Source organism: Myxocyprinus asiaticus, chromosome 20 (genome assembly GCF_019703515.2).
Source record: "Myxocyprinus asiaticus isolate MX2 ecotype Aquarium Trade chromosome 20, UBuf_Myxa_2, whole genome shotgun sequence".
NCBI classification, from domain to species: Eukaryota; Metazoa; Chordata; class Actinopteri; order Cypriniformes; family Catostomidae; genus Myxocyprinus; species Myxocyprinus asiaticus.
The window spans coordinates 15,240,816-15,254,781 of record NC_059363.1 but is presented as its reverse complement, the minus strand read 5'-3'; the positions used below and the strand labels follow the sequence as shown (position 1 = coordinate 15,254,781).

The window sequence follows — 13,966 nt, the reverse complement described above, 5'->3', positions numbered from 1 at the left end:
CAATTTTAAGCAGACAAATAGAAGTCTTCATGTTTTGGGGATGTTACGATTAAAGCAACAGACTTCAAACACAGTTAGAAACAGCTATGTGTATACACAAAGGATTATGTTTAATATTGATGTACAAGTTTTATAAAATCTAATTTTATATAATCTAATCTGATTTCTTTTGGATTACTTATTGCATGTTTTGCTTATTGCAATCTAATTTGAGTGTATTATAGGATTAGTTCACCCAAAAATGAAAATTTTCTCATAATTTACTCACCCTCATGCCATCCCAGATGTGAATGTCTTTCTTTCTTCTTCAGAACACAAATGAAGATTTTTTTTAAGAATATTTCAGCTCTGTAGGTCCATAAAAGTTATGTGTGCCAAATTTTTGAAGCTTCAAAAAGCACTTATAGCCATCATAAATGTAGTTTGTTTGACTCCAGTGGACTAATTAATGTCTTCTGAAGCAAAATGATGGTGTGTAAGAAATGAATTAATATATAAAACCTTTTTTTACTAAAAATTCACAAGGGTCGAGGTCATGCACGTTGGCAAGTTCACGTGAGAACTGACATGTGAAATACGAAAAACACAAAAAGTGTTGTTTACAAAAGAGGAGCATAGATACATAGATGCCTCATTTAGCTGGTTTGGATAAGTCAGTTGTGGCGCCATCTTGGAACGGTCAACAAGGAGAGCTTTTTGAATCGGATTGAGTGGAGGAGATGCCTCAGACCGAGCTCCTTGCTCAGACCACAGCTTAAACTCCTTTTGTGTTGAAAAAGTACTGTGGTCTATAGAAACAGCTGCTAATAAGGGATCTACATATGAATATCTATGCAGAGGAGGCTTACGCACTTATGTCACGTGACATTAATTAGACATTAATTAGACCACTGGAATTGTATAGATTATTTTTATGATGGCTATATGTACTTTTGCACCCATTCACTTGCATTTTATGGACCTACAGAGCTGAAATATTCTTCTAAAAATCTTAATTTGTGTTTTGCTGAAGAAAGACACCTTGGATGGCATGAGGGTGAGATAATGGTGAGAGAATTTTCAGTTATGGGTGAACTAACCCTTAAAGTACCATATTGCCCTCCTTTCATTAAACATTAGTAAACATGAAATCCAGTTTACATGTAATCAATTACTTCCCAACACTGACTACAAAATAAGTCCTAGGGATAGTTTAAAAATATATTGCTTTCCAGTTGACTCTGTTGCTTAGTCTTTGTATGTTTTGTGGCAGCTCTCGTATGGATATGCTGGGTTCTCCATCTAGACACGTCTACTCTTCCCAGCCTGCTCAGATGCTCTCTTTAGACGCTGGACAGGGAGATCGACTGGGTGGTGGGCGCCATGATGTTTCTGCAGATGGAGACCAGGAGGCCCACAGCAACGCCTTCATCCGCTCAGTCCCGCTGGCAGAGGAGGAGGACTTTGACAGCAGAGAATGGGTGATGATTGATAAAGAAACAGAGCTAAAAGACTTCCATCCTGGGGCAGAGCCTACCACCTCAGGCACCACGGATGAAGAACCGGAGGAATTACGCCCCCTGGAGGACCACGAGGAGAGGAGAAGGAGGGGAGGTGGTCATGGGATGGGTGGAGCTGAGGCTGTGGTACGACCCAAAACGCAACGTGGGATGATGATTGTAGCAGAGGAGGAGGGGCCAGGACCAAGCCCTGCCCATTCACCTTGTCACTCATTGCCTCATACCTGCCCGCGGAGGAGCGAGTCGCAGCCGTTTGGACCTGATGGAACGGTAAGGGCACACCTTGGTGTACTGTATGTATGTGAGCATGTGTGAATGGATCACACTCAACAGGTTTGTGTGTGATCTTTGCTTCAGTATTTAAAGAAATAGATCACCCCAAAAATGAGGTCTTATATAAAACACTAAAGGAAAATTTTTCAATACAATGGCATCTGATAGCGACTCACTTTAAAGCTTATATAAAATCATAAGAGTAGTCAATGCGATTCATGCTTCATATTCCAAGTCTTCTGAAGACATACGATACCCAAAATGTTATTTTCAGAATTTTTCAGAACCATTTACTTTTACACTTTTGTGTCCTTTTTAAGCTTAACCCTTTAAGCTTGGATAATGTGCGAGAATTTTTTTTTTGCCAAATTATTAATAGCTACAGTCTTGACCAACTCAAAATAGGTATAATTTTAAAGCTTAGAAGCTCTACTTTTCAATACATGTTGGCATTATGACCAAAACTGAACAAGTACTTTGAAATTTACAGAAAAATCAGAAGTGTTCCTTTTTGATAATTTGATAATTTTGCTCTGTACATATTATTGCTATCGGTAAAAACATCAAACTCATCAAATTGCCATGTGTCATATGTTGTTGGAAAGCTCTCAAAGAGTAGAATACAATCAGCCAAAAATATAGCGAGTTATAGCTAAGTATATTTCTTTAACATACATCTTACATGTAAACAGGTGTTGCTAAAATGCCACATTTTCGCTTATAACTTCACAAAAAATAAACAGAACATCAAATATCACATACAATTACTTTGATGAGGTGATTATCTTTAAAACAAGCCCGCACACAAAGTATATATAACCCAGTTGAAGCACAATGTGCATACAGCATCTGGTATCTTGCCATCTGGCTCAGATGACATCATCGGAATTGCTGTAGCATCATGGAACACTAAACCAGTTGGATTGGGTTCAGATTGCTCCAACCAGTGGTGATAGTCCTCCATATTTGGGCAGAGAGTCATGTTATCAGTCACTGTGTTTAAATATGGCCACCAGGAGATGGCACCAAGCACATGACACAGACTCAATGATGACTCAAATGGCACAGAATGAAACTCCTGTGAAATCTCATGACTAAAATCGTCTATAGTCATTGTTGTTTTTGCATGTTTAATTAGTTCTTATGTATATTTATTATGTTTTTTTTTTTTTTTTGTTTTTTTTTGTTTTTGGAGATAAATTTGTAACTTGTAATTTGTAAACTATGGTAAATTATTTTTGTAATGCTTCAACGTTTGATTGCTTTGTTGTATCGACACAAACATTTTCTCAGTTACAGGTGACATGATTGGGAACAAAACAAAAGCAGATTTCTGTGCCACCTTATTTACACCCTGAGGTATATAATGCCAAATAAGAAAAAAAGGACAGTTTCTTCAGCTGATAGTCTCAGAATTTATCAATGTGAAAAGTTTTCTATATAATGAGACCAAACACTTGACCCTCCTTGTTTAAAAAAAATAAAAAAATATTATAAGCCTTTAATTGTGGGTATGCCACTGAAACGGCAAATCTTTAAAAACACCCTCAGAGCTTAAAGGGTTAAAGTGAGTCTCTATCAGACCTGGATATGCATTAAAAGTTTTAATTTTATGTTCCACATGAGAAAGAAAGTTATACAGATTGGAACAACATTAGGGTGTGTAAATTATTACAGAGTTTTCATTTTGGGATGAACTATTCCTTAAACATAGTTTGTGATGCTGTGATTAACTTGTTAAAAATTAATAAGGCCAGATTATAAAAAGCTAATGCCAGGATTGTCTTAATCATAGACTTCAGCAGAAAGATTGCATATATATATATATATAAAAATAAAAAAAATCATTTATCACATTTTCCTTTTTTTGGTACTTACAATAATTTTGTAATGATATTCAGGTGGCAACAGTTTGCATTAATCCTTGTTAACATTAAAAGCTCATCATTAAAAACTTCATGCTTTTAAATACATAACACCTTGTCAAATCTATGCCTTTTCACTTGCATAGATTTACCTTTTATTTTGTGGTTAATTTGAAAGTTGTTATATGTTCATGACTGAATTCTTGTATATTTGGTTTTCTTACATCTATGTGAATAAACACATAGATGAAATTTTCTGCCTTGGCTTGTTATAGCAATATAGAGGGACACCCAAAAGGTTTTGGGGCTCTATTTTCTATTTTCAAGGAGATAGAAAACATAAACAACACATAGTACATCGTGGACCAGAACAGCACAGACGACAATACAGTCACAGTGCAGGGGATGCAATGCATACAGCCCATTTACACTACTTTATTAATGGGCTGCCTTCATTTATATTGACGTTGCATGACAGGATATTAAATATACTATGTAATAGGTCACAGATGGTGTAATAACCGGAGAAGAACCTCAGAAATGAATTGCACTTGACATTGCCCATTAGCGTGAAATTTGCCAAACCTACTTGTGCCTAGACTTTGCTCATGCTTTCACGAAAATATCAAAACTTCATTGCCATGCCCACTGACTTTGCTCGTATGACGTATTGCATAGCGCTGCGCTCAAGGCGTGGCACTCTAAAATAGGGCCCATAGAGATGATATGCACAAACAATCAGTTCAGATAATAAAGAAAAATATTTTTTAATTATTCTATTCTTTTTAGAAGTTCCTATCCAAACTATGTCAGTAAGGACACATCCACCACACTAATATGTTTTCAGTTAAAAACTTATTTCCTAACGTCATTGTTTTCTACAATATGCAGTACTAAAAGCTGTTTCCGACTGTCTTCCATTTCTGTGGAAAACGCTGTTACAGTACAGATTCTAACCATAGCAAAATAAATGCGTTTTCAACCTGAAAACGTACTAGTGTGGACTTGGGACTTAGAGGTAGATTTTACAGGACTCATCATCTCTAATTAGGTGCTGTAATATCTCTGTGCTGCTTAGATTGTTTGTTTAAATTGGGAAAATTGTAGTGTTAAGATATACTGCTTGTGTTTGTTCATTTTGCAACATTTCTGCAAAAGTTTTTGGTTTGTTTAAACACATCAGAGTAACAGAGAGTCCTTTATGAACTAATTTTTTTACCAGTATTTCAAGAGGGTTGAAAATTAGCATACATTGTTTGTACGTGTGTGTTTGTACACACCCATGATGTACATGTATGTATGTTGTAAATTCTTGTTCATATGTGCTGTGTTTGTGTGTGCTTGTTTTTGGGTTGTATGGATATGTGTATTTTATAGTATGTGTGTTCACGTGTGTGTTCCTTCACGCTCAACAATTCACACCCAAGCTTAGTTTGCTCATTGGTCATACAGGAGTCTGTGTGCACACTTTGGCTCCTTCACAACATATAGAACATACACTCACATGTAAGATGAAGCTTAAACAAGCCTGTCTTTGGCGTTCAGACAGATGTGGGCTGGTCTTGTCCTCCAAACGAGTTACAGCACATGTATGTGTTTGTACCACCCATTTAATGTAATGTATCGTTATCTCTTGTTTTTATTGGTGTGTTTTTGTGTGTGCTCTGGGGCACTTTCACACACAAATTTAGACAAAAACACACTCATTGTAGCGTTTTTCCTCAATACTTCGCGTTTTAGTTTTTCCTCAGCCTGATTCCTCTTTTCCTCCGCTCTTATTGGTCTTTTTCAGTTGGAGGAGGACAGGCCACACCCACATCACTCATTCCCGAGGCCCGCCCATTTGAGAAGACTGGCGTCGTATGTGTTTTCCTCCGCTACCATGGACACGGAGCGCTTCCCCCACGACCCCACCCTCGGGGGAGCGGCCATTCAGCGCAGCCGCTCGGCTGAAAGCAGCCCCGCACACCGACATGCCCATCGCAGACACATGCCACTGTTGCCAGGCAACCCCAGAGCTCGCCATTCTGTACTCAACCTACCGCGCCTACACATTCAGCAAATGCTGGCCAAACTTATGAACAAGACGTGATCCACCACCCTTAACACACACAGACACACACTTGTGGTGCGTTTATTAGAGGGGGAGCACATCATAATGTGCCCAGAGTTTAAACAAATTCAATACGGAAGCTTGGGCAATAAACTTGGTCTGTGATTGGGAGACACACACGTGTGTATGTGTGCATGTGTGTATGTAAGTAAGATATAAGATACTCTCCAGCTTAAAGGGACATTTCACCCAAAAATTTTAATTCTTTCACCATTTACTTACCCTTATGTTCCAAACATGTTTCGACATTCTTCTGTGGATGCTACGGACTGACAGCCTCAGTCACCACTCACTTTCATTGCATCTTATTTCCATACAATACATACAATGGTGAATGAGACTGTCAGTCCCTACATATTCTGCCTAACATCTCCTTTTATGTGTTCTGTGGTTGAAAGTCATATGGGTTTGGAACAACATCATGGTGAGTAAATCATGACAGAATTGTCATTTCTGGTTGAATTCATCCTTTTAAGCAATTAGGACAAATGGAGAGAGAAAAATTATATTGTATTCTACACAACAAAGCAATGCTGTAAAGTGTATTCACTCATAGAGACACTGTACACTACATAAAAAAAATAAATTCAAAAAATTAAGAAAGAAAGCAAAAAACAAACACAAAGGCAAAGGCAAACAACACATATTTACCTTTTTGTGAAATGGAGGATGTTTAACGCAGAGCTGCTTGTGTCCAGGGGGACGGACACATTGACTACAATGCAGAGAATATCTTTATGTCCCATAGACCTCTTAGATTCTCATGAACACCATCATCTTCTCTGTAAGAGGACCGATGTGATGCAGGCCGGATGGTGTGATTGTGTTTTCAGGGTTGAATGTCATTGTGTTATAATGAATGTCATCCAAAAGCAGATATAACCAAACTTAAAATGATGTGCGTCTGTGTAGGTGTGTGTGTGTATGTGTGTTTTTGCCTGCTGTGTGCTGTGCATGTTCATGAAGGACACTAGAAGGACAGAGAGTGCTTGCTAAGCAATTTTTTTGCACAGTCCATTCGCATCAGTATGATCTCAGCAGTAATAGCACATATATAACCTGTCAAATGCCACAATACACACCTCTGTAATTGGCTTTCGTAAGCAAGCATGACAGAATGTAAATCGAATGATCTCACTAGGGATTCTTATAGCCGAGTGAAAGTAGGAAAGACAGCGACGTTAATCATATATTGTTTTTGATAACTGTGATATCACATTTGTCTTCCATTTTAGCTATATAAAGACATGTAAACATTATTTTGTCAGTCAAATTGTTGTCTTTCAGTATTACAGAGACATATGCATACTGCATAAAATCAGAGATATCTGGTGATTGTCAAGGAATAATGATTAGGGTTATCTAAATATCTGAGGGCTACAAAGATCTTCATCCTAGCTGATGAAGTGATGTTAGTAGCTAATTAAATTCTGGAATAGAGATATACCATGTATTAAAGTGCAACAGAGCTCCAGGCAATAGTTTTGTGTAAGAAAGACTGAGCCTCTTTTTATTACACATGCATTTGAGGTTCGATAATCATATGCAGACATTTTAACTTGATTATATTTTATCATTCAGCACACGAATGTTGCCTTTCTTTTCTCCTCTGGCCATTGACTTGATATGCTGCTTCAGTATTTAGTCGTACAAGCTGTCACGTTAATCAGTGCATAAATAAGCTATTGAATGAAGATGACACATCAGTGCATTGTGAGGTCATAGTGATCAGATCACACCTTAGATACTTCCACTGACATATAGGAAACATGAAGCAGCATTTACATGCAAATTATTGCTGTATATGTACAGTAGGATCCTTCAGCTGCAGGCACAGAATTAAAAATTAAGGACATATCTATGGGAGAAAAGCTTGAAAAGATTGATTGAATTTGAATTGTCAGTATAATAATGCTTCATTTATAATTCATGCCTCTGCTGTAAAAATGCTATTACTCAATGCTGGATATCAATACATATGCAAACCATTTTGCTAAATATGCAGAGTTTCTTCTTTCAAGCAGATGTGTGTAATTTTTGCCCCATAAGGTTCACTAAACAGAATTGGAAAAATAATAACTGATTTACAGCCATTGGTACATGGCTTTCATTTTGATAGCTGAGCCACAGTATTTACACTTTTCTGGGAAGTCATCCTACAAATGGCTTACTTATAGTTGTCTCTGCACATTAAGCTGGGATAGAAGAAACTAATTTAACAGGTAAAATTTCACACTTCAGTTTTAAGTATAATTTGCCTCATTGGGGCCAACTGCAACAAGCTCTGAGTATCGAAAAACATACATAGAATACATATGAAAATGAAATACACTATTATGAAACATGATTATTTTTTAAATTTTGGCATTGAGACCCAAATCGCCCAATCAAATCCAAAAGAATTCTCAGTGTTCTTTGCAGTTGGCTCCGGTTATCTGTGCTGCTTTCATTGTTTTAATGCAATTCACACAAATCACTGTTTATCTAGAGTCACCAATGTACTGTAACTTGTATGTTCAGAAGAGTCTGTGTAGTCTGAACAGTGTAAGACAGCTGATCCAAATGTCTTCCTAACCGAGAGGATGAATGCAGACTGAAAGGCTGTAAATAGAGACACAACAGACCAGTAGTAACCAAACATGTAGTTTTTCTTCAGTATGCAGCATAATAGTATGCAGGATTGTTGGTCTAAAGATTGTTAATTACTGTGGTTATATCACATTTTAATCTTGAAAAGACAAATTATTTTTATTTGAATTCAGTATACTTTCTAATGAAGAAAATTGTTGCCTAGGTGATTATAGTAAATTTACACACTGGAATAGATTTAGTGTGTTTAAAGGGATAGTGAACGTTCTATCATTATTTACTCACTGCCATGTCGCTCCAAACCCATATGTCACTCTCTTCTGTGGAACACAAAAGGAGAGATAGGCAGAATATTAACGAGTCACTATTCGTTCTCGTTGTATTTGTAAATTTCTTCTCTTGTGTTCCTTTGAAAAGAAGGTCATATGCCTTTTGAACTGTGGTGAAAAAATTATAACAGAATTTTCATTTCATGTGAAAAAACCCTTTAAGTTGGTGTTCAGTTTTCACAATGTGAGGAAAGGTCTTCAAATATTGAGGAATGTTAGAGGAAGTTTATTATTTTACAGATTCCTTCTTTGAAATATCCTCTCCTACTGAGAGACTGTAAATAATTTTGTGCATTACTTTTGAATCTGTGAATCTCTTTGTTTCATTCAGTACCATGCAGATTTTGTTGTTGTTGCTGATTTCATTGTTCACTCAGGCCAAATGATGTAGAATTGCTTTTTCATTTCAGGCCTGTTTCATGCCATTCAACATTCATAACATCTCACATTCTCCATCTCTAACTGGGTCAAAGTCAAGCTCTTTAGTACTCCCCAGAGACAAACCTTGAGCTCTGAGCTGCACACAAGGATGTATATTCACACAAAAGCAGCTTGAATTAAAAAAGTAACTGTTTGCATTGTCAATTTGTATTGAAAACACAAAAATGAATAATTCATATTAAAAACAATCTTTTTTTAAACTTTATTTAGTAGCATATTGAGAAAAGCCTAAAAACAGAAATTTGTGGATGGCCACTCAAAGATAAATTTTGTTGTTTATAAATGTTTAGCAATTTTCTGAGTCAAGATTTATATCATACATTTAACTTTTTATTGCTTGTAATGTTAATCATCAGCTGATCCCAGCTAGCTCATAAGTACTTGTGTGAATCAGGGTCAACTTTCAACAGCAAGAGTCTTTCACAAAATAGCTTTTTTAGTGCAATCAACACAATAGACTGTATAGCAGACTTGTAAGATGTACAAGCATGTATTTTAGGCTTTTGTAACTATAACTCTTTGGACAAATATTTTAACTTGCTGCTGTACTAATATATTTCTCTGTCTCATTCACTGTCTTTGTGTCTGCGCTGTACATACTGTTTGCTGAGCACTGTCTTTGAGTCTACACTTGAAATCACAAATCGTAAAAAAAAAATAAAAAAAAAAAAACAAACAAAAAAAAAAAGTAGAGAGAAAATATTACAATATTACAAGGACTTTTGTGCCTTTTTAACCATGTCTGTCATTCTAAAAGGACAATCCTGCAAAGCTTGTATACAACCAAATCACAAGTAAATGATATGAAAAATGATTGAAGAGTGCTCTTTTTTTCCACACAGTGAGCTGTGCATGATGGGAACTGTTTTTAATCTGGATTGTTGTTGCTGTTAACTAAGTTTGTTGAAAACATAAATTTTGGGCAAGTGTGTAATTTCTGCACCACTAGCGTCACCAAATGGAATTAATAAAATTTTAGTTTTCAAACAGGTTTGGTTCTGTGAAAACGCCCCGGTCTGGCAAACAGATAGTCCCTCCCCAAACACATTAATTGGTCGTGATTCTCAAACAAACAGGAATGCTTTGAAAGCAACACAGTGTTTGCACTTTTTTTAAGGGAAATCATATGAAATCAACAAACTTACAGTTGAAGTCAGAAGTTTACATACACTTAGGTTGAAGTCATTAAAACTCATTTTTAACCACTCCACAGATTTCATATAAGCAAACTATAGTTTTGGCAAGATATTTAGGACATCTACTTTGTGCATGACGCAAGTAATTTTTCCAACAGTTGTTTACAGACAGATTGTTTTACTTTTAATTGACTATATCACAATTCCAGTGGGTCAGAAGTTTACATTCACTAAGTTAACTGTGCCTTTAAGCAGCTTGGAGAATTCCAGAAAATGATGTCAAGCCTTTAGGCAATTAGCCATTTAGCTTCTGAAAGGCTAATTGGAGTCAATTGGAGGTGTACCTGTGGATGTATTTTAAGGCCTACCTTCAAACTCAGTGCCTCTTTGCTTGACATCATGGGAAAATCAAAATTAATCAGCCAAGATCTCAGAAAAAAAAAATTGTGGACCTCCACAAGTCTGGTACATCCTTGGGAGCAAATTTCCAAAATGCCTGAAGGTACCATGTTCATCTGTACAAACAATAGTAAGTAAGTATAAGCACCATGGGACCACGCAGCCATCATACCGCTCAGGAATGAGATGCATTCTGTCTCCTAGAGATGAACGTAGTTTGGTGCAAAAAGTGCAAATCAATCCCAGAACAACAGCAAAGGACCTTGTGAAGATGCTGGAGGAAACAGGTAGATAAGTATCTATATCCACAGTAAAACAAGTCCTATATCGACATAACCTGAAAGGCTGCTCAGCAAGGAAGAAGCCAATGCTCCAAAACCTCCATAAAAAAGCCAGACTACAGTTTGCAAGTGCACATGGGTACAAAGATCTTACTTTTTGGAGAAATATTCTCTGGTCTGATGAAACAAATATTGAACTTTTTGGCAATAATGACCATCGTTATGTTTGGAGGAAAAAGGGTGAGGCTTGCAAGCCGAAGAACCCCATCCCAACTGTGAAGCATGGGGGTGGCAGCATCATGTTGTGGGGGTTCTTTGTTGCAGGATGGACTGGTGCACTTCACAAAAGAGATGGCATCATGAGCTAGGAAAATGATGTGGCTATATTGAAGCAACATCTCAAGACATCAGCCATGAATTTAAAGCTCAGTCGCAAATGGGTCTTCCAATGGTCAATGACCCCAAGAATACCTCCACAGTTGTCGCAAAATGGCTTAAGGACAACAAAGTCAAGGTATTGGAGTGGCCATCACAAAACCCTGACCTCAATCTCAAACTGAAAAAGCATGTGCGAGCAACGAGGCCTACAAACCTGGCTCAGTACACCAGTTCTGTCTGAAGGAATGGGACAAAATTCCAGCAACTTACAGTAAGAAGCTTGTGGAAGGCTACCCAAAACATTTGACCAAAGTTAAACAATTTAAAGGCAATGCTACCAAATACTAACAAACTGTATGTAAACTGAATGTGAATGTGATGAAAGAAATAAAAGCTGAAATAAATCATTCTCTCTACTATTATTATGACATTTCACATTCTTAATATAAAGTAGTGATCCTAACGGACCTAAAACAGGGAATGTTTTCTATGATTAAATGTAAGGAATTGTGAAATACTGAGTTTAAATGTATTTGGCTATGGTGTATGTAAACTTCTGACTTCAACTATATGTCTCTGCATATTCAGCTGGGATACGAGAAAGTATTTTAACATCGAAAAAATTACACACTTCACCTTTATCTCAACATTTCCACTTTCTTTTTAATCACTGTTCAACTGATTTTTTTTGTCTCATTTCTGCAGGAGGTCGCAGTGGCTGAATGTTTGCCTTCCTCCTCGCAAACACGTCTGAAAAGAGTAGACTTCATGTCTGGTGTGTTGATGTTTGACGATCTAAGAGAGGAAGGCGCAAAGGCGGGAGGGTTAGGCAGTGATGGAAGCCCTCGCAGTAGTGAGGGAAGCCCGGAGGGTGCTGTTTCCACCCTGATTGCCCCTGCCCACCGGGACCACGACCAGGAAGAGGGCTCGCGCACCCTAGTTCTTGTCTCCGCTGGTAACGGGCAGGTTTCACCTGGAGATGGACAGGGTACCCTTGCTGCATTGACTCCACAGGGAGAGCGACCAGTGCCAGACGAATCAGAACCTGGGACTTTCTCCTCCGTCATTAAGTCTGAACCCAGGCCTATCGTCATGACAACTGCAGCTGTGATCACCAGTGGTTCTTCCTCACCGCCGTTCACCAAGGTGGAACGAACTTTCATCCACATTGCTGAGACGACACATCTCAATGTCATGACAGCCAGACACCGTCCATCTGGACTGGATGAGGTGGCATCAACAGAGCGTGAGGAGTCAGGTGGAGAGAAAGAGGAGAAGGAACGAAAAGGGGTCAGTGAAGGGAAGGAAAAAGAGAGCAATAGTGAGCAGATTTCAGTAAAAGTAGAAGAATGTGAAGCAGAGGAGGAAAAGGAGGTAAATAAGGGAGAAAAGGAAGAGAGTGAAAGAGAGAATGACAGAGAGGCTGAAGAATCAGAGAAGGAGAAATCAAGTAAGAGTAGTAGACAGGAAGCAGAGACTGTGTTTTTAGCTGAGTTACATGACCAGCTCGAGGCTACAGCTATTGGCCCTGAAGAACCCCATTACACGGAAACCAAAATGGAAGTCAAACCAGACAGCATCAGACTAGATGTAGACCAGTATCAGGAATTCGAACAAGAAGAGTGTCCTCCTCCAACTCCTGAACAAAAGAGAGAAACTAAAGTAAAATATGAGGAAGTTGTGTCTACAAAGGAGGCAGACTTGCCCAGTAGAAAGGCGGAGTTTGTGGGAAACACGCAGCCACACCCACAGAGACGGAGCCGTATTCCCGTGCTTGCATCTGAGGAGGAAACCGGCTCGGACAAATCATCTCAGACGAGTCAAGAGCAGTTGCAACGCACTCGTAAAAGCCGACAGCAACAACTGGCCCGTCTCGTTCTGGAACGTAAACAGTCACATCTTGTTCGTTCTCGCTCAGCCTCTTCCCACTCACCGTCCGTCTCGACGACGGCATCTGAGGATGAAATGCACCAATCAGATGACTCCACTAAAGGGGAGAGTGGAGCGGATGGGCAAATTAGGAGCAGGATCCCTCGGCCATTTACACCCATAAGGGGGTCTTTTGACCAATCAGGGAGCACGACCCTCCCGCAAACCCAGAGATCTGTCTCTTTCATTCAATACAGGTGGGTGGAGCAGCATACCATCTTAAATGGTTTTCCTTTTCATCTACACTACCAGTTAAAATTTTGGACATACTTGGACATAAAATCACATTGGTTCAGACAGGTCATGTTTGTCAAGCTTGCAATCAGCTGACAGCTGACTCAGCTGATCACAACATCTACCAATACAATTCAGACACATATCAGAGTGTTTCATTTTAAGTCCTTCATTCATTCATTCTTTCAGCTGCCTTTCAATTGCATGGTTTCATTTGCATTGATTTGCTGCTCTCCCTGCTCTGTCCATGCATGGCTGCATGGATGGACAGGGAGTTTGCCCAGAACACCAGCAGATTGCTTTGAATTGTCTATAAGTCAATAAGTATTCATTTGATGGAAGTGGTTCTGACTAAACTAAAATTTTAAAAGCATTTAAACAACAATTTTTTTTTGTGTCTAAACAGTTAGGAGCTAGCAGTATAGATTATAGTATTTCTAACTTTTGGAACCTTTACTAAAAAAAAAAAAAAAAACTGTATAAGGAAAATGTACAAAATT

At 38.2% G+C, this 13,966-nt stretch overlaps 1 protein-coding gene across 3 annotated transcripts in view; it reads left to right on the top strand.

Moving 5' to 3' along the window:
- The window catches only part of ttbk1b (tau tubulin kinase 1b), a 40,580-nt gene that overhangs the window by 20,821 nt on the left and 5,793 nt on the right, over positions 1-13,966 (top strand). For all 3 annotated transcript variants that reach the window (XM_051647123.1, XM_051647125.1, XM_051647124.1), the window contains 2 exons: positions 1,253-1,769; positions 12,009-13,429. In XM_051647123.1, the coding sequence (XP_051503083.1) occupies positions 1,253-1,769; positions 12,009-13,429 (1,938 nt within the window). The remainder of the gene's footprint in view (positions 1-1,252; positions 1,770-12,008; positions 13,430-13,966) is intronic.